This window comes from Crinia signifera, chromosome 7 (genome assembly GCF_055691185.1).
Source record: "Crinia signifera chromosome 7, ASM5569118v1, whole genome shotgun sequence".
In the NCBI taxonomy this organism is placed as follows: domain Eukaryota; kingdom Metazoa; phylum Chordata; class Amphibia; order Anura; family Myobatrachidae; genus Crinia; species Crinia signifera.
The window spans coordinates 28,584,471-28,606,041 of NC_139223.1; the positions used below are offsets into that span (position 1 = coordinate 28,584,471).

The 21,571-nt window shown below is 46.8% G+C and overlaps 2 protein-coding genes across 2 annotated transcripts in view; both read left to right on the forward strand.

Annotated features, from left to right (window-relative positions):
* The window catches only part of ROGDI (rogdi atypical leucine zipper), a 72,124-nt gene that overhangs the window by 1,540 nt on the left and 49,013 nt on the right, over positions 1-21,571 (forward strand). The window lies entirely within an intron of this gene.
* The window catches only part of LOC146020408 (cytokine-like nuclear factor N-PAC), a 36,165-nt gene continuing 15,540 nt past the window's right edge, over positions 947-21,571 (forward strand). The window contains exons 1-6 of the mRNA XM_083153514.1: positions 947-1,010; positions 3,498-3,534; positions 5,650-5,730; positions 6,164-6,314; positions 14,149-14,304; positions 17,755-17,841. Of these exons, the coding sequence (XP_083009640.1) occupies positions 947-1,010; positions 3,498-3,534; positions 5,650-5,730; positions 6,164-6,314; positions 14,149-14,304; positions 17,755-17,841 (576 nt within the window). The remainder of the gene's footprint in view (positions 1,011-3,497; positions 3,535-5,649; positions 5,731-6,163; positions 6,315-14,148; positions 14,305-17,754; positions 17,842-21,571) is intronic.

The window sequence follows — 21,571 nt, forward strand, 5'->3', positions numbered from 1 at the left end:
TCTATCACGTGAGTATGGCGCAGGTAGCGCGCACTGCGCGTCAGGGAAAGGGGGGTTGGAGCGGGTTCCTGTTCCCAGCATCCTTCGCGCGTCCATCCTCCTTCCTCCCACCTCCTCCTCCTCCTCCTCCCGCTCCGCCTGCGTCGGTAAGATGGCGACAGTGAGTCTGCGACAGGGAGATCTGGTGTGGTAAGTTTTATCCCTGGGGGTGACCGTGACCAACACTGATCCCTGGCTCAGCAGGGAGAGGGGCGGGGGCGCCCTGTGCACGACGCGCACCCTGCAGAGACTCGTCTGATGGGGCGGGCTGTATGGGATCAGCGTTGGGACCATGTGATGGGGACTGTGGATGGGATCGGAATCACGTTAGGGAGCTATATAGGGCTTCTGCATTGGGGATCACGGGAGGGGGCTGAAGATGGCTCCTGTGAGGTAGCTATAGTTGGGTCCTGCATTGGGGATCACGTGAGGGAGCTTAGATGGGTCCTGCATTGGGGAACATGTGAGGGGGCTTTAGCAGGGTCCTGTATATGGGATTACAGAGGGGCCCTGTATTGGGGATCATGTGAGGGGTTTATTGAGGGGCCCTGTATTGGTGAGGAGGTTATAGGGGGGGGGGGGGGTGTCTGGTATTGGAGATCATCTGGTGGCTATAGAGGGGTCCTGTGTTGGGGATCATGTGGGGAGGGGAACCATAGAGAGGTCCTGAATTGCAGAAATCATGTGAGGGGGGGGGGGGGGGGGGCGGCTATAGCTGGGCTCCTGCATCTGGGACTTTAGTGGTGATGGTTGCTTATTATGCTAGGCTAGTTCAACTGATCAAGCAGGAGTGTGTTGTGTTTTGTCATTTTGTGGCATCCGTAATAGGGAGATGGTGTTAGGCACCTGGAACGGGCCATAATTGGTTATGAAGTGGCAGCAGGGGCGATTACAATGATGGCCTAACATGGTGGAGGAAGCTTTCTGTGTTTGTGCTGTCCGGACATTTGAAAGTTTTGTATTGACCAGTGGTAAGAACACCTGACTAGATCTGTTGTATACAGTTGCCTGTGTGCGTGTGCGCCGCAGGTAAACCTGAGGTGTTTTGTAATCTAGCACAAGGTAAGCGATTATTTTTTACGTTACACTTCAACTTTTTTTTCCATGCAATTGGAAGTAGACTTAAGGGCTGTGATGGCGTATCTAGCGTGTTTTTGATCTGCACATGGTCTGGGACCGGGGCATGCAAGCACAGGCTATGCAGGGTCGTGTGCATTTAAATTGCACCTCCACGTGCTCCACTGGAGGCAGAACTGGGTTGTAACATGGCATTGACAAAGTTCGGTGAAGGAGCGTTTTGGCGGAACTACAACTAATGCAAAGATGTAAATAAACATCAGTACATTAGATTCCAAGTGTGTTCTGTGCAAAAAGAGTATCATGATTTGTTCTTCTACATGACTTTTGCTAGGCTTTGTCTGGCAACACGCTGCCATAGCTAACAGTTATCACAGTACCTGCGCTAGAAAGTGAGACCATGGGCACTTTAAGATCTCACTGCTAGTTTCTGTGTCATACACTAACCCTGCAATCCAGCCCAGTGCAAATGTCTTCATCCCCTGCATGTGTTGCTAGGTGGTTCAGCAGTTGCATGTCGACAAGATCCTTCTCTAAAGTTTTAGCTCTAAAATCTATAATGTCAACATTCCCAATTATTACCGTAGTCAATACAACATGCCAATTGTTGTTCTGTGGTGCATGGTTTTTAAGTGGCAATCATTTTCAAGGCAGAACCAGGTGGGCTTGGCCTTGTAAGTGATTGCTGCTTTAAAAATGTCAATACTTGGTTGAAATCCCGCAACTCTGACCCGGTTATGTTTACACAAGTGTTAAGTCCACACACTCTTATTGGGATTGTATGTAGTGCTGTAAAGCCAAACTTCAAGCTACAGTATGTACCTGCCAGCAATGACCGTGATGAGGTATTTTGGCGTGAAAGCTGAAGATGATCCGAATCTAACAGTCTGAAATGGTAACGATCCAGAACGCTACTCCAAGCCATTCACGGAACTTTGAAGGGAACCAAAATCTCGGGGGGCAGATTCACTTAGCGGCCAACACATTATGACTGCTCTGTTTCCTGAGGGCAGAATCTACCTTTTGTAGGTAATGTGTGGAAGCTGTCATCTGCCCCTGGGAAAAGCCCAGACCTTTGTCCACTGAAAACCTCTGGAATGACCTACAAAGTTTTCTGCCCAGGAGACCCCCCGGAACATGAACTGAGTGCACATTACACGATGGGCTGTGGCCATCTTAATATCTAATGTACGATGTATTTCCAGTCATCAGTTTTCTGTAGTAGTGAGTGCTGATTTTAGGGATCTGTAATGATGGCCATGTTATGTATGTGCTATTTATATATGACACGGTTTATCATTCAGTTGATGAGACTTGGCTTTTGCACTTTTCTGCTTTGCTAAGTGAAGTTCTGTCAGCAGCAGGAAGTGGTGGGTTGTCACCAGAGATGAGTAGAATGGCTACAAGCTGTGTGTAAGCGCAGACAGCAGGGATCCGCTCGTTGTGTGCAGTGGTTTGGGGTCTGACTTGGAAATTATGAGGCCACATACTGCTGGTGAAATGAGGCCGATATTTTTATAAAAAAAAAAAAGTTTTTAGTAATTACATAAAATAATGTAGGCCATCCTGTGGATATTCCTGGTCTCTGAATCACCTCTTAGGGGGATAGATGATGACATGTGTTTGTATGGACATCTTACCTAGTATCATTGTGCAGTTGCTGAGCTAGTCCCATGTTATTGTAATTATCTGGTAATACATTATATGAGCTGTCACTAATATCTGTGTGTCGCTGCAAATCTTCGTGGCTCAGTACCGTGGAACCTTCCTGGGCTGTGAAAGCTTTTGCAGGTTTCTTTCAGTGTTGGGGTTACTGCTGACAATCAGGGCAATTCCTGGTCTGTCCTTCCATTGCAGAAATAGTCAACTTGTGCCTATGGTGAAGGATATCAGCCAGGCTACTGGGGTATCTCATCTGTATATGATATTCGCCTAAATCTGTCAGTATTGGACTCAGTCTTTATCGCTATGTAAATGCCTTCAGACTCAGGCATGGTCAAACTATGGCCCTCCAGCTGAAAGTACAAGTCCCACCATGCCTTGGCACTGTTTTGCTATTAGGGAATGCTAAAACTATGGCAAGGAATGCTGGGATGTGTAGTTTCACAACAGCTGGAGGAACACAGTTTGGCCATGCCTGCCTTTTTAAGTGCTATGATTATGGGTCTGTAGTACTGTACAGTCTCGTGTAGCCGCTGTATGACCAGGGTGTATGAGATGAGTTATTATATATCCAGTTTTGCTGTAGTAATCCTCTATGTCCAGAACAGATAGTGTTTAGAGATGCAGTGGGATTAGGGGGGTATGTTCTGTAATATGGGGACTCTTCACGGAATTCAGTTATTGTATCTTATGTGTTCCTTGTCTGTTTTGTGTTGTAGGGGAAAGCTGGGACGATATCCCCCATGGCCTGGGAAGGTGAGTAGATGAAAGTTGTCATTGTAAATATGCAAACATAACCATAAGTTAGCCAAGTGCGGTGTCAGCGGGCAGATTGGGGCACATGCCAGAACAAGTGAGCAGTAGTAGTGAGTTCCTGGTGCTTTCCAGGCAGTGTCATTGTGGTTTATTGCTGGAGAGATCTCGCTGACTTACATGGTCCTCCCCGTTTCATTTCTATAAGCGCACTCCCTCTAGATAACTGACCGAACAAAAGTATTTAGAAGGGAGAAAATATTAGGAACGATTCAGTTCCGTGTTTTTTCTTTTTGTAAACTGACTTGTTTACTTGAGGAAATGAATAATTATTAGAGATGTGCAGGTTCAGATTTACCCGGATCCCCCCCCCCCCCCCCCCCCCCCCCCAATCCCCAATCCCCAACACACGCATACACTTGCCCCTGTATGCATTGGGAGGTAAATTGAATGAACCATAAGGTGTAGCAGACATATTTTATGTATTTCTGTTCTACACTTTGTGACCATTACTAATCCTGTGTCCTCCTTATTGCTATCTGTATTCATCTTGTAAACCTACTGGTGACCAGTACAAATCCTGTGTCCTCCTTATTGCTATCTGTATTCATCTTGTAAACCTACTGGTGACCAGTACAAATCCTGTGTCCTCCTTATTGCTATCTGTATTCATCTTGTAAACCTACTGGTGACCAGTACAAATCCTGTGTCCTCCTTATTGCTATCTGTATTCATCTTGTAAATCTACTGGTGACCAGTACAAATCCTGTGTCCTCCTTATTGCTATCTGTGTTCATCTTGTAAACCTACTGGTGACCAGTACAAATCCTGTGTCCTCCTTATTGCTATCTGTATTCATCTTGTAAACCTACTGGTGACAAGTACAAATCCTGTGTCCTCCTTATTGCTATCTGTATTCATCTTGTAAACCTTCTGGTGACCAGTACAAATCCTGTGTCCTCCTTACTGCTATCTGTGTTCATCTTGTAAACCTACTGGGGACCAGTACAAATCCTGTGTCCTCCTTATTGCTATCTGTATTCATCTTGTAAACCTACTGGGGACCAGTACAAATCCTGTGTCCTCCTTATTGCTATCTGTATTCATCTTGTAAACCTACTGGTGACCAGTACAAATCCTGTGTCCTCCTTATTGCTATCTGTATTCATCTTGTAAACCTACTGGTGACCAGTACAAATCCTGTGTCCTCCTTACTGCTATCTGTATTCGGCTTGTAAACCTACAGATGACCATTACAAATCCTGTGTCCTCCTTACTGCTATCTGTGTTCATCTTGTAAACCTACTGGTGACCAGTACAAATCCTGTGTCCTCCTTATTGCTATCTGTATTCATCTTGTAAATCTACTGGTGACAAGTACAAATCCTGTGTCCTCCTTATTGCTATCTGTATTCATCTTGTAAACCTACTGGTGACCAGTACAAATCCTGTGTCCTCCTTACTGCTATCTGTATTCATCTTGTAAATCTACTGGTGACAAGTACAAATCCTGTGTCCTCCTTACTGCTATCTGTGTTCATCTTGTAAACCTACTGGTGACCAGTACAAATCCTGTGTCCTCCTTATTGCTATCTGTATTCATCTTGTAAATCTACTGGTGACAAGTACAAATCCTGTGTCCTCCTTATTGCTATCTGTATTCATCTTGTAAACCTACTGGTGACCAGTACAAATCCTGTGTCCTCCTTACTGCTATCTGTGTTCATCTTGTAAACCTACTGGTGACCAGTACAAATCCTGTGTCCTCCTTACTGCTATCTGTGTTCATCTTGTAAACCTACTGGTGACCAGTACAAATCCTGTGTCCTCCTTACTGCTATCTGTATTCGGCTTGTAAACCTACTGGTGACCATTACAAATCCCTGTGTCCTCCTTACTGCTATCTTTAGTTGGCTTGTAAACCTACTGGTGACCATTACAAATCCTGTGTCCTCCTTACTGCTATCTGTAGTCGGCTTGTAAACCTACTGGTGACCATTACAAATCCTGTGTCCTCCTTACTGCTATCTGTAGTCGGCTTGTAAACCTACTGGTGACCATTACAAATCCTGTGTCCTACTAAAAATGACCTTACAACTTTTTTTTTTTAATCTGCAGATTGTCAAACCCGCCCAAAGATCTAAAGAAGCCGACTGGCAAAAAATCCTTGTTTGTGAAATTTTTTGGGAGTGAGGACCAGTAAGTACTTTCCTAAAAACACAACAACTCCAGGCTCACAGGGAAGTACTGCACATGGGAGAGTGGTCTTGCAGCCCGATTTTAATAATCCAAAGTTGTTGTTTTACATTGTGTATCCTAGTTCCTAAACTATATGGCACATGTTTTATTTTACTCGATTTTCTCTGCTACGTGACATACGATATCTTGTGGTTTGTACTTCTGTATGCGTTTAGGATATAGCGGACGTGGAGCTAGAGTATCTGTTTAAAATGGCAGCTTACGAATGTCTAATTGCAAGTATGACCGATGCTTCCTACAGTAGAATAAATATTTTCTGTAAATAATTAATTGTAAAGATCAAGTTTGTTTTAGTCGATGTTGTGGAGAGCTCTCCTCCTCCAGGACAAAAACTCCTGTACCAGCCTAACTTACAGCGTGTCCCCCCTGGCAGCGCCTGGATCAAGGTGGAGCAGCTGAAGCCATACCATGCTCACAAGGAAGAAATGTTAAAGGCCACCAAGGGGAAACGCTTCCAGCAAGCAGTCAATGCTGTGGAGGAATACATGAGGAAGGTCAAGGCAAAGGAACAGGCAAAGGAACAGGTGGGTGCCTGGGGTGTTTCGATGCATTGGTGGATAACCAAGTCTATAGAATCTATAGAAATATATTGATTTATAAGGGAGTTTCATGTCTGAACAATGAGACACTAACGCATTGTGTGTAAGAAGTGGGTGTGACAAGCTGGGAGGTCCCTCTGTCTCCATGGCAACCAGGAGCATCCAGGAAGCAAAACATTTGAGTCACAAATATAAACCTATTCAGTGACCACCGTAGGGAATGCGCTGCACACTTAGGACAGATCATTAGCGTTCTAGCTGCGGGATGGATGATGTCACTGGAAGCTTGGCTGGAACTGCAAACCTGCTGAGGCCTTCATGTAAAGTAAAGAGGTGATTAGCCCAGTATGTAGTAGTATGCATCATCCACGCATGAGCATAGTGTGAAAACTAGGGCGCACTGCAGTACGCATAGAATGGCAACATAATGACTGAATATAGAGTATGGAGGAGAATTTTAGGAAGCTGTTCAACATGGGGCATCATTGAGGCCCACGGCTTCTTCATTACTATAAAGTCTCTCAATCCAATCGGCTTTGGGTGCAAGCAGTAGGATAAAGCTGGAATGGGATGTGAGGGATGCCAGACAGTAAGTGTCTTGCTGGGGGTGTGCTGCCCCGATGGCGGGTTTATCCTTGGCCATGCGTGCCTTAAATGGTCTCCTTGTCTGCCCATGTAATATAGGATTCGGTTTCCCCAGCTGTGGAGTTACTTACTGCTGCTTGGAACAATGGGCCAGATTTATGAACCCTGGAGAAGTGATAAAGTTGTCATTTTTCAAACCCAGCCTGTAACTTGACAGATAGGAGCTGATTGGCTGCTGTGTTATCACCGGCTGCTTTATCACTTCACCAGGCTTAACACATCTGTCCCCATTGTAATATAACCGATACTCTTGCAACATTGTTGCTTTTTGCACTTTTTATTTCTGTTACATACATTTAGCTGTTTATTTAATTCAGTTTTGGGGCATTATTTGATTATAAATCAAACCAGGATAATTCTAAGCAACTGCTGAGGTTTTACATGTAATTATAGCATTGTTTTTTTTTTCCCTTTTAGTCTTTTTTTTTTTTTAGTAGTAGTGATTAAAATGGTACTCTTTACCTAGAACGGCGCCCGCGATTGGCATCGCGGGCATCGGGGGTAAAAAATCGCGGTCATCGTATGCACATAAAAAAACGGGTGCGACGCGATGCCCGCGATTTTCCCATAGGGATCAATGTTAAAAGTCAGATTGGACGCGATTTTAGTGTTAAATGCCTCAATGGCCGCGATTTTTACATAGGAAACAATGTTAAATGGGCCACAGAGCCCTAATAGTCCCCCTGAAGTCTTAAATGGCCCCCACAATTTTTAACGCCACCCCACGATCAACGTGAACCCGAAGCGTGGCGAGCGCAGCGAGCCTGCGTCCTCCGACCTTTTCATACCCCCACTATCCACGTCGGCGTGGAGTTGAGAATAGAATAGTGTGGCGAGCCACCGAGCCCGAAGCGTGGCGAGCGGACGCGGATACCTGTAAGGGACGCGTTTACCTGTGAAGGTATCCGCGTCCCCTCGCGGGGCTCGCCACGCTTCGGGCTCGGTGGCTCGCTGCGCTCGACACACTATTCTATTCTCAACTCCACGCCGAAGCGTGGCGAGCGCAGCGAGCCTGCGTCCTCCGACCTTTTCATACCCCCACTATCCACGTCGGCGTGGAGTTGAGAATAGAATAGTGTGGCGAGCCACCGAGCCCGAAGCGTGGCGAGCGGACGCGGATACCTGTAAGGGACGCGTTTACCTATTCTATTCTCAACTCCACGCCGCCGACGTACCGCCGCCCCTCGCGGGCTCGCTGCGCTCGCCACGCTTCGGGTTGACGTTGATCGTGGGGTGGCGTTAACAATTGTGGGGGCCATTTCAGACTTTAGGGTGACTATTTGGGCTCTGTGGCCCATTTAACATTGTTTCCTATGGAAAAATCGCGGGCATTGAGGCATTGAACACTAAAATCGCGTCCAATCTGACTTTTAACATTGATTCCTATGGGAAATCGCGGGCATCGCACCCGTTTTTTAGTGCATACGATGGTCGCGATGGGCGCCGTTCTAGGTAAAGAGTACCATTAAAATAATTAGTGCCGCGGAGGCGCAGAGTCTCTGACAGTATTACAGAGACATTGCGCCCCTCCAAAAATGGCCGCCGCCAGTGAGAAGTCATGCTAGATGTACTCCTGCACCTCTAGCAGCTGTCTCCTCTGCTGCGGTGGCCATTTTTGGAATGCAATCCCACCCATGACAATTCTGTGGCAGCGTGGGGTTAGGCTATGTAATTATAAAGTTTGCTTCTAATGGAATTGCCTCTTCAAGCAGATGCGAGTGTCGGTCATTGGATCGACCCATATTAGGTCCACATGCATTTGATTGACACATCAAATAGTTTTGAAGGTCAACACAAGCATTAGGTCGGCAATGGATAGGTCAGAAGTCAAAAGGTTGACATGAGTTGTTTTTTTTTTGTCCCAAATATCGACATGGAAACCGTCAACGTGTGCTGCGTCCTTGCGCATGGCTTGCTGCACTCACCCATGCTTTGTGCATGGTGCCTCGCTGTGCTAGGCACACTATTCTCCCTCCACATCCAGCTGCTGCATCATGTAATATAGGGGCAGGTTTATTAAGCTTGGAGAAGAGATAAACTGGAGATAAAGCAGAGAAAAGGTAAAAGGAGATAAAGCACCAGCCAATCAGCTGTGTTTGAAAAAGACAGTTGGGAGTTGATTTGGCTGCTGCATTATCTCCTTTTACCTTTTCTCTGCTTTATCTCCAGTTTATCTCTTCTCCAAGCTTAATAAATCTGCCCCATAATGGTGAACCCACACACGTGGCTCCCGCTAGTGGACGTGTGGTTTCTGGTGACCAGACTATATTTTAGCAGACGCATGTATTTTTGTCAGGATGACTCAGGATATAACTGAGCCCACTTTAATCTGAGATCATTCTTGGATGTGGTTCTTAAATAGAGAGGTTATTCTAAACCAGTGCTTCTGAAGTCCAGTACTAGGGACACACTATGTTTTTGTCCGTAATGAATACACCCGTTCGTGAAGATGTTAGTGTGTCCCAGCTGCTGTGAAACTACACATCCCAGAATGCTCAGCCATGAGTTTAGACTTCCCTAGTGACAACTATGGTAGGACATGCTGGGGAGATTAGTTCCACAACTGCGCTCCTTGTGGTCTGGTTTAGCCATGCATTGGCGCATTTCATCCCCCCCCCCCCACCACCACCACCACCCCCAGTGATAGCGTGCTAAATGCTGGTCAAAAACAATTGAATACTGCCCATCCCATCTTCAATAGAATTCCCGTCTTGGTAAATAAACCCCTAAGACTGGGCAATTATCTGGTCCAGCCATCAAACCTATTACAGGTTGAGTATCCCTTATCCGAAATGCTCGGTTTTTCCAGATTGTGGAATATTTTTTTTTTTTTTCATACTTACCTGGTCTCCTGATGGTCCCCTGGCATCCATGGCGGCCTTCAGTATCCTCATCAGCGGCTTCTCTGGTCCCAGAGGTGCATTGCGCTGGTGATGTCACCGGCGCAATGCACCTCTTGGACTGGACATCGGGGACCCCCCCCCCCTATTTTCAGAAAAAAACACGGTTTTCTGAATATTTCAGTTTTTGGAACTGATTTTCAGATTCTATAAGACTGATAAACCAGTGATCTTCTCTAACGGATGGCATACACTCCCCCCTTACACTGAATGTTAATGCCGCCTATCCAGCCGCAACCCACAAAGCAGCATCAGCTTGGCCCATATAATGTTTATACTTGTGCATAGGATGCAGGTTTATACGGGTTCTCTTCCAGTCTACCTATATCCACTCCAGACATAGTCACTTCAATATTCCGAATTTGATGTCTATTGGTGCAATATTCTGCCCACTAAATTTGTTTGGGGTGGGAAGAAACCAAGAATTAGGTTGGCAGAGGTACTGGCAGCCAGAACATGGAGTACTGTTCCTTAATTTAATAGTACTCCGAGGCGCTTTTGTGTTCTCTAATTACAGACTGGGAAATTAGATGTTAACCCATTAACCCTCAAGGTCTCTATTTCAAGCTGATCAGACTGGCTTCCAATGTATGTGTCTTGCAGATGGGTTTCTTTCATACCGCTGGATTTATTGTGTGTGTGTGTGTGTGTGTGTGTGTGACATCCCATGTTTATGCAGCTGCCTTCTCTCCTATATGAGGTCTTTGCCGAGCATCCACCAGCAGGGCCCAGTTACACAGACCCAGTTATTGAGGCACGGGACATGCTGCAGTGATGTGGTCGCAGCTTTACCAAATGCAGTTTGTGGTTATCCCATAGCTTCTAATTCTGCTAGATTCGATTCTATTTTATACAGCTGGGGATTGTGCCTTACATTGTGCAGCGGTCTTAGGGAATGGCTTATACAGACCAGTTATTACTAAGGGGCGGCCTACATAAGTCATCTCTATGACAGCAGTATGTTAACTTAGAAGTCAGGGTATTCTCTTAAACTGCTGGAGGGCGCTAGCCAGTGAGATCTGTTTTAAGTGGGATATAGAAATGTTGGGTAACTTTACCCAACATTTCCATCTTTTCACTTCATGTAACATGGGTTATTTTATTTTTCCTGGTGTTATTTTGCAGTTTAATCCTTGTCCATATTTCATTACAACCAACACTTGAGATACATTGTCCCTCAGATCGGGATTTTTCTTTTTGCAAAATGATCGTTTCTATATATTGCCAATGTGTAGAACCATTGCCTCCTTCCCTGCTGCTATATATAGATGGACACACAGTACCGTTCTATCCTCCATATACATGTCACAGGAGTATTTGATCTCTGCTCCCCCCCTACACACAGCTGCTCTTACACCGCTAAACAGGCCTCCTGGCAGCATCCTCTGTGTATTTTACAGGATATCACTGGGGTGATGCATCCATCCTACCGGCTTGCAGTGTCCAGGATGTTTGTTTAGGGACCTGTCCAAGTTCTAGGTTGCTTTTATGTTGCAGATGTTCTTATGTGATGTGATCGCAGTATGCTACCTAAGGCCCCAGGCGACACGCAGAGTGCCATTCAGCATTGCTGGCAGCTGTCTTTATTATATTAATATAATGTACCCTCGCAGCCTTGGGATTCGGCTGAACTCTTGATTATTTCTACTGTATGTACACAAAGGGATTAATCAATGTACCTCTGCTTTTCTATGTCTGAGCAACTACATTTAGTAAATGAGTATCTAATCCTCCTATGTACATGCAAAATCTTTTAGGCTCTTCTCTCCACCATGCCATATTCCTGTGAATGGTTGCCACCTCCCCTACCTGATTAACTTCCATTGCTAATCGGGCCATTGGTCGACCATATTGGGCTGGTATGATCAGCCTACACAAGAATACGATCTCCCGCTACAGGCTAGCTGTCCTACGGTACTGCTGGTAGATTATTATTATTATTATATACTCTTTATAACAGGGGTGGGGAACCTTTTTTGTGCCAAGGGCCATTTGTATGGGGAAAAAATCATTCGGGGGCCATATGTAAAAATGTCTCTTATAAATTGTCCTGTTGCAGCCGTCCCACGCTTCGGCGGCTGCCGCTGAATATGACTGACAGTCTCCAGGTGCTGTTGATTAAAAGGAATCTTGCAAGAACTAGCGAACTCTCGTGAGAATTCCCCTCTACTTGACTCCTGGCAAAGCCGCCTGGTGGGTGGGAGGGCCACTCAAACGGCTACGGGGGCCGCATATGGCCCCAGGGCCTGAGGTTCCCCACCCCTGCTTTATAAGGTGCCACAAGTGGTTGGCAGCACCAAATATAAGCCATACGTCAGAACAATCCAGAGGACACAGAACTAAACATAACCGTAACTTAGGGGCAGATGTGTTTATACCGGGTAGTGATAAATTGTCTGGTGATAACACGCCAGCCAATCAGCTCACACCTGTCCTTTTTCAAACCAGCCAGTAACTCGACAGTTATGAGCTGATTGGCTGCTGCATTATCACCAGACAATTCATGAAAACTGAGTTCCAGAGAGCTGTAACTGAAGTGCGAGAGAAGACTGTCGAAGAGGGCCCTGCTCCAAGGAGCTTACAATCTAGAGCAGGGATGTCAAACTCAAATTCATCGGGGGCTGCATCAGCAGTTTGGTCACCCTCAAAGGGCCGGTTGTATCTGTAGGTCCCCCTGTATAATTATAATGCCATGACACCACAGGCTTCTCCCCCTGTATAATATAAAATGAATGCCATGACACCACAGGCTGCTCCCCCTGTATAATATAGTAAAAGTAATGCCATGACACATAAATGATTATACAGGAGGAGCAGCCTGTGGTGTCATGGCATTATTATTATTATACACGGGGACACCTCAGGAAACAGCAGATATATATATATATATATATATATATATATTTTTTTTTTTTATTGTGAGTGTGATCCTCATCCTCACTTACTGTTTCTCCGTCTGTCCTGCAGCTGCTGCGGCTTCCAGCTTTTCTTCACTGCTTGCTGCGGCCACACTGTCCCCGACTCCCGGTCCAGCTTCCCTGCCTGCTCCTACTTCTCTACAGACGCATGGGCGGGCGGCATCATCGTCATGACGTCCCCACCCAGTGTCTGTCACTGCCGGGCATCAGAGGGAACAGGCGGCCGGGCCGTGGAGGCCGGCGGCCATGTTTCTGTAGCCGTATACATATGTGCCTACAGGAACATGGCCGCCGACAGTGGAGGAACAGGTAAGGCGGATGTGGACGCGGCCTGCAGCACTCACACTAGACACACTGCCCCTGCGTGCTATCTCCTCGCGCGGGCCACATGACTAGGTCTGGCGGGCCGGATTTGTCCCGCGGGCCTTGTGTTTGACACCCGTGATCTAGAGGGTGAGGGAGACAGGTGACATGAGGTGCAGTCATGGAGGACTAATGGCACCTTTATGGGGTAAGCTGAAAAACTTGGATGCAGTGTGCTTTTCCGGAAACAGCTGATCGCCTTGACCTAAATCCCACTTTGAGACTGGTATGTGGAGGGGACATACATGACCATTCCAAATGGGATTGATGTGTTCCATCTTTGTTAAGGCTTCACATTGAAAATAATTCTACTTTACAGAAATAATATAGGGCTGTTCTATGATTTTTTTGCTTTTTGAAAAACCAACCTCATACTCCGGCTATATGACATGGGGAGATGTACTAACACTTGGTGAGAGAGAAACTGGCATCCATCTCTAGATAGACTAATGGGTCCTACACCTGTAACAACCCCGCTGAATGTTCTGAGCGATGCTAGAATGCTCAGTACACAGCGTTGTGTGTTCTCCGGTGAGAACCCTGGTATATCGCTACGATTGTAGGACCCATAAGTTCTCATGCCTGATCGCAATAGTCATTAAGTTTTAATGTCAGTAGGATTGCTAGCTTAGCGTCAGGCTAATTACTCCTACCTAGGGTCAGATGTATCGTTCCGTGGAAAGTGTGGAGGTGCCCATAAAAGCCAATTGTTTTCTGATAAATGCTACTCAGAAGCTGATGGCCAACTTCTCCGCACTCTGAGGTCTGATGCATCTACTTAATGTGAATCTAGCAAATGGATTTCTAATGTTATGGTAGAATGTGTATTGTGCTGGGCTTCTGAAATCAATGATTAACATTATATAGCGCAGGCATATTCCGGAAATGACTTGTTCTTTGTGTCCATATCCTTGATGTAGCGTAGGTCACGGTTTCTCTCTGTTACTATGGAACCCGGTGACAGCCAATGTTTCTCTCTCTACCATGTCACAGAATGCCGGTGATGACAAAGGCAAGAAAGGGGAAGCGAAGACTAAGAAGGCCACCGGGGAACGCAAGAAGGCCTCAACCCCTGGCACTAAGAAGGCCCAGAAGAAGCCCAATGATCAGAGTCCGCGCAAACGTGGAAGGCCGCCCAAGGAGGACAAGGTGTGTAACTCCCGAGACTTCCAGTAGATGGAGACAACAGATAATGTTATAGGATATGGGTGTGGTCACTAAACCTGTATGGTTCCTTCCTATTGGTAATTATGTAACGCCCGCTGCCATGTCTTGTTGCATTCAGTCTTGTCAGTTGTGATCAGCTTTGTGTAATTTGGGTAGTTCAGTATATGGGGGGTAAGCCTTGGACTGCACACTCTAATACTGATGAGAGGCGCTACTATGCTGAGACTTGTAGTTCCGCACAGATAAGAAGAGACCATGCAGGTGCACACTGATTAATAAGCACTGCGAATCAGAGTGATTATAATATAGAGTAACCTTGAGGTGCTTAGGATCATTTTGGCAAGGTGACCTCATCTGGAAGGTTTCTAACACTGAAGGTTCAAGTTCAGAGCCTGAGACTTCCCAGGCCGACACAAGACATCACACTAGTGAGAGGTTTGTTACATTATAAAGAATTGATGCAATGTGTGCCCCGGGGTTGGGGTGGTGTGGCTGCTCAGGGGCATCTTATTGTAACACGCAACACAAGTGTTAGGGACCCAGCAGATGAGGTCATCTGGTCGCTGTTGGTGGGCCCATATATTTGGCAGTAATTACATGGGAGTACCGAGGCCTGGGTGTTCTATTGCAGGTGAGAAGGGTTTCCTATTTAGAGGCGCACATCTGCATTCTCCTTGTTCTGTGTGGCAATTTAGTAGAAGCCGAATGCAATTTTCATCCTAAATTATAATGGGCTCTCAATCTGTCCGACCGATTAATGGGACACATTGGTAAAACCACTGGAAATGACACCAGCGTGTGCAATCCTTCTGCCAGCACCGGCAATTCACCTGTATGGGGCCCAATACACAAGATGTTAATGAGATAACTTTGCTGGGTTACAGCAGCTGGCGCGGCCCCATGTGTATGCATCTGGATGCATATTGCTTCAAATAAAGTAAGATTCCTAGTGCATATGTCTGTTCCTCCAAATGCCGCAACTGGAAAAAAGATCTTTGTTAGAGCGCCTGCACCAGGAATGTGACTGTGGTTGGTAACCTAGGGGATATCTCACCTGACGCTGTCTGAATCCGATGATCAGAACATAGAATGTCTTATAGACAATTGTACTGTTCGTGTACAAAGCAGGAAGTTATTTGTACACACTGGTATATTATAGTCTGTGCGTGGTATATGCCTCTGACTGATAAGTGTGATCCCCAGTATGTATATTGATGTCACTGATAATGGTATAACACTGATATAGTGATGTGACTGATAACGGTATGACCCCCGGTATAACACTGATATAGTGATGTGACTGATAACGGTATGACCCCCGGTATAACGCTGATATAGTGATGTGACTGATAACGGTATGACCCCCGGTATTACGCTGATATAGTGTTGTGACTGATAACGGTATGACCCCCGGTATAACGCTGATATAGTGACGGGACTGATAATGGTATGACCCCCGGTATTACACTGATATAGTGATGTGACTGATAACGGTATGACCCCCGGTATTACGCTGATATAGTGATGTGACTGATAACGGTATTACGCTGATATAGTGATGTGACTGATAACGGTATGACCCCCGGTATTACACTGATATAGTGATGTGACTGATAACGGTATTACGCTGATATAGTGATGTGACTGATAACGGTATGACCCTCGGTATTACACTGATATAGTGATGTGACTGATAACGGTATGACCCCCGGTATTACGCTGATATAGTGATGTGACTGATAACGGTATGACCCCCGGTATAACGCTGATATAGTGATGTGACTGATAACGGTATTACGCTGATATAGTGATATGACTGATAACGGTATGACCCCCGGTTATTACGCTGATATAGTGATGTGACTGATAACGGTATGACCCCCGGTTATTACGCTGATATAGTGATGTGACTGATAACGGTATGACCCCCGGTTATTACGCTGATATAGTGATGTGACTGATAACGGTATGACCCCCGGTATTACGCTGATATAGTGATGTGACTGATAACGGTATGACCCCCGGTTATTACGCTGATATAGTGATGTGACTGATAACGGTATGACCCCCGGTATTACGCTGATATAGTGATGTGACTGATAACGGTATGACCCCCGTTATTACGCTGATATAGTGATGTGACTGGTAACGGTATGACCCCCGGTTATTACGCTGATATAGTGATGTGACTGATAACGGTATGACCCCCGGTATTACGCTGATATAGTGATGTGACTGGTAACGGTATGACCCCCGGTATTACGCTAATATAGTGATGTGACTGATAACGGTATTACGCTGATATAGTGATGTGACTGATAACGGTATGACCCCCGGTATAACGCTGATATAGTGATGTGACTGATAACGGTATGACCCCCGGTTATTACGCTGATATAGTGATGTGACTGATAACGGTATGACCCCCGGTTATTACGCTGATATAGTGATGTGACTGATAACGGTATGACCCCCGGTTATTACGCTGATATAGTGATGTGACTGATAACGGTATCACCCCCGGTTATTACGCTGATATAGTGGTGTGACTGATAACGGTATGACCCCCGGTTATTACGCTGATATAGTGGTGTGACTGATAAAGGTATGACCCACGGTTATTACGCAGATATAGTGGTGTGACTGATAACGGTATGACCCCCGGTTATTACGCTGATATAGTGATGTGACTGATAACGGTATGACCCCCGGTTATTACGCTGATATAGTGATGTGACTGATAACAGTATGACCCCCGGTTATTACGCTGATATAGTGATGTGACTGATAACGGTATGACCCCCGGTTATTACGCTGATATAGTGATGTGACTGATAACGGTATGACCCCCGGTATTACGCTGATATAGTGATGTGACTGATAACGGTATGACCCCCGGTATTACGCTGATATAGTGATGTGACTGATAACGGTATGACCCCCGGTATAACGCTGATATAGTGATGTGACTGATAACGGTATGACCCCCTGTTATTACGCTGATATAGTGATGTGACTGATAACGGTATGACCCCCGGTTATTACGCTGATATAGTGATGTGACTGATAACGGTATGACCCCCGGTATAACGCTGATATAGTGGTGTGACTGATAACGGTATGACCCCCGGTATAACGCTGATATAGTGGTGTGACTGATAACGGTATGACCCCCCGGTTATTACGCTGATATAGTGATGTGACTGATAACGGTATGACCCCCGGTTATTACGCTGATATAGTGGTGTGACTGATAACGGTATGACCCCCGGTATTACGCTGATATAGTGGTGTGACTGAGCTGTTGCCATATCTGCATGTGTTGGGGTTTATATTGATAAGTTAATGAAGAGAACCTGCACATTTTACACACATGGAGTCTGGAATACAGAGGTGACTGTGGCTAATGTTCTGCATTCTGGGGTTTTTTAGGACACCACCTCCCCACAGCCGAGTTCCCTGAAGAAGCTGGCAATGAAAACAGTGTCCCGCTTCAGCTGGCCCCCGCCCACAAGTGAGGTAAGAGTAGGTACTGCGCCCATAGTAACTCCTGATGCTGTCTGTCACGGTGTTGGTGGACTAAGGCGCGCAGTAGTGTGCATCACGGATAGTAACCGGACAACTGGCTGGGGGACATTGCCTAGCTTGTGGCTGCAGGTGATATGCTCCTGCCCATTATTGTAAGAGATACAGGTAGCGGGCAAGAAGTAAACACCTGGGAAGTGACACACCCCGACCATATTCATTATATAGCACCACATATACCTGTGCACTTCACATTGGGGAACTAACACCCTGATCAATTAATACTGGACAGAGAGGGAATAGGGAGGTGGTAGGGCTCTGCAGTTACTGACCTGGAACCAGTGGCCTGCTTTATTATATAGAGGGGTGATCACAGATTCTGGTCATACATCCCTAGGGATTCCCTCATATCAGTACCCACCTGTTAGAGTCCTCCCACTGCTAAGAGGTGGGCGGGTAACTCGCTGCTCCTACGCAAACGCCTGGAACTGCCTACTTCTGGGCAAGTGTGGACACCCTTCCTGGGTAGTGTTGGCTATTTCCCACTGGCCCTTACTATTGGGCAGAGGGTTTCAGGTTGGAGACACTGGAGACTAGAACAGCCAGAGAATGAAGTAAGGTTTGGCGCTCCCTCTGACAGTCCGGTGGTACACACTCATGGTTTATCCTGGGTAAGGCGGCCCTGGGTCTCTTAACCAATCAAGCTGTGCATACACACCGTTAACATTGTCCCTATTGGACCGTGTCGAGTGGTCCTTCTGCTATGCCTTGGGCCACCTGGGCAGGTGAGAAGCCAGCAAGTCTGGAGGGGGGAATGGGGGTCTCTGCCATAGGATGATGATAGCATAATCGAGTTCTCCAATACCCCAAGCAGAGACTGTTAAGATATCTGCCTGTGGAAGATGGTGGAATAATTATTTATGGTAACAAATACAGATGTCAGGTTGGGAACTTCGATTGGCTATTGGCTGAGCCTTGTAGTCTCCATCTGATAGAGGTGGTGGATGCAGAGAACACTGAAAGCGATTTAGATATGACTGATGGTATGGTCATGGATAGAGATGTTGGGCTTATGGTTGGCATGGCTGCAGGAGGAGATCAGGAAGTGATGTCAGTCAGGTTTGGTACAGTATGTCTTGTGAGGAGTCCATAGAACAGAGCAGTATTGTCAGTGATTAGACTACTGGGTACTGGAGGCTGGCGGGTTGCCCTTCATCATGTTTCCTGCATGCCTTTGTAAGAAACTATAACCCTCAGCACTTGGGGGGGGGGGGGGGGATCGTACTGTGGTGTGACACATGTTCCTGATACCATTTGGGTCCTGTCATCTAGGCAAGGTCAGTGTGGAGCACTATGTAATCCTCACCCCTAACGTGCATTATTTCTTTCCTGGAAGATGGGGGTCCACTATCGCTCACCATGTGTACTTGCCCATAGGTGTGTTCTCCATATGCTCATCAGGCTGGACGCCGCTCGCCACCTGTGGTATAGTATAGAACAGGGCTGGGCATCACCGGCCCTCCAGATGTTGATGAACTACACATCCCAGCATGCCTTGCATCAGTTTCAGCATGGCCACATAGCAAAACTAATGCAAAGCATCCTGGGATGTGTAGTTCATTAACATCTGGAGGGCCGGTGTTGCCCAGCCCTGGTCTAGATCCACACTTTCCATCTGTCATCGGGTGCCTATTTCCCCACCTCAGACATAGGCAGACTCCATGCCAGGGTGTACACAGGCTATATGGAGGAAGATGCACATAGCCTTCGCAGGTGATAAAGTGGAGAGAGCTAAAGGATTAGCCAGTCAGCATAGAACTCCCATGTTACAGGCTGTATTCGAAAAATGACAGCTGATTAGCTGACCGTTTCTATCCCCACTTTCTCCCTCTCCATGGCTTGATACAGCTGCCCCACGGTGTCCTCCCATCCTGTGGTGTTTGGGTTTTGCTCCACTACCTGTATCTTACTGGACACATTGGCTGCACTTCTTTGTATTCAGAATAGCGCTATGTAAGCTTTACACCGGGTAAGGAGATGGTGTGCTTAGACGTTCATGTGCTTTGCCTTCTGCTTAGCTGCACCTGTCTCCATACACACTGGTGGCGGCCATTTTGCATGCTGAACCACAGTGTATAAATTTCACAGCCCACAAACTCACTAAGACCCGAGGACACCTGGTGTGCTGGAGGTGATGCGTATCCCTAGCAAACAGTGCTGCTTCTGTAGATGACTATAATCTCTAGAAGTTCTTGGTCTGGCTTTGCGTCCATGGACATACAAGCTTGCCCTGGTGCGCGTGTGCCTGTGTCTGGGAAATAAGGACACGTCTGTACAATGTGGTCGGTATAATGGTTGACACTGCATTGTCATAGACACTGGTTTAGCCCACATGGGAGGTTCCCTAACCGTATCCTAAAGATGCCCTTACAGTCTAAATTTTAAGAAAACTCATGCTTGAGCACAGGTGACTTAATACCTCACTCAAACTCCTATATCTGTTAAGGTGCCCATACACTGCCTGCGGTGTCTCGCAGCAGTGTACGGACATCCTGCGAGCCGTTGTGATGGATCGCATGCGTCCCTGCTTCCCGCTAGCCTCACAGCCAGGAGGAACAGGTGGTCGGGTCCAATGCGCACGGCACCGCGCAACGGACCCGACGGCATGTCAGGGAGGGACAATTTGGTCCGATGTAACAGGCCGATTGGTCGCAATCGGCCAAAATCTGACCAAATCGCCTTGGTGTATGGGGGCCTTTGGTGTTCCTTCTAGGAACAGTGGCGGGCGGGCAGACGGCTGCTGCACGGGGGCAGCGTAAGGGGGGTGGACCGGGCCTACCGACGTTACTGTTGTGGGCGGTCCCGGGTCGCCAATGTCACAAAAGGGCCGCACTGTCACTAAAGGGGGCGGGCCCGGCCCCTCCGCGGTCTCTGCACTGCCGGGGAAGCACCGGGAATCGCCATCTACAGTGGTGCTGGGCTTCACCAGTCACACCGGCGGGGTCAGAGGCAGGCTCATTTAGCGGGGCACTGCTAGAGGGGCAGGGTGTGTTTTGCACGTTAAAAATCGGGCATGGCGTAGCGCCCCTCTAAAACAGCCTAGAGGGAACACTATCTATAACTAAGCTCAGTTGGGTAACAGCATGAAAACCTGGACTGTTAGGTGTTTATTTAGAAAGATAGGAGTTCAACAGAAGATGGGATGTTGCTATGGGCAACCAATCAGATTATATCTATTATCTTCTAGAATGTTATAAATAAGTAGATTCTGATTGGTTGCCCATAGCAACATCCAGAGGGCAGGGGCTGCAGTACAGTTCAAGGTACTTAGTTTCACGGCGGCAGATATATTGCATGCGATTTTGTACCTGTTCATAACCCCACTATCCACTACGCATGGAGTTGATATTATATAGCGTGGCGAGCGGACGTGGATTACTTTACATGTATTCTGTGCCGAGCGCAGCGAGCCCCGCAAGGGGAAGCAATTTATCTGCCGCCGTGAAACTAAACAAGTACCCAGTTCAAAATTCAAATAGAGGAGGGTACAGCAACTGCCATTCCACACGGACTCACTGGCAGTGGGTTTTGGACTTTGCTGCAGCCCCACCTCTGGATCCGCCGCTGGCAACATCCAATCTTCACTAAAACTCCCAGAATCAGTAAATCACTTAGGGTGCCTTGTGGACAGACTTTGGGAACCCCTGACCCACATACTGTTATT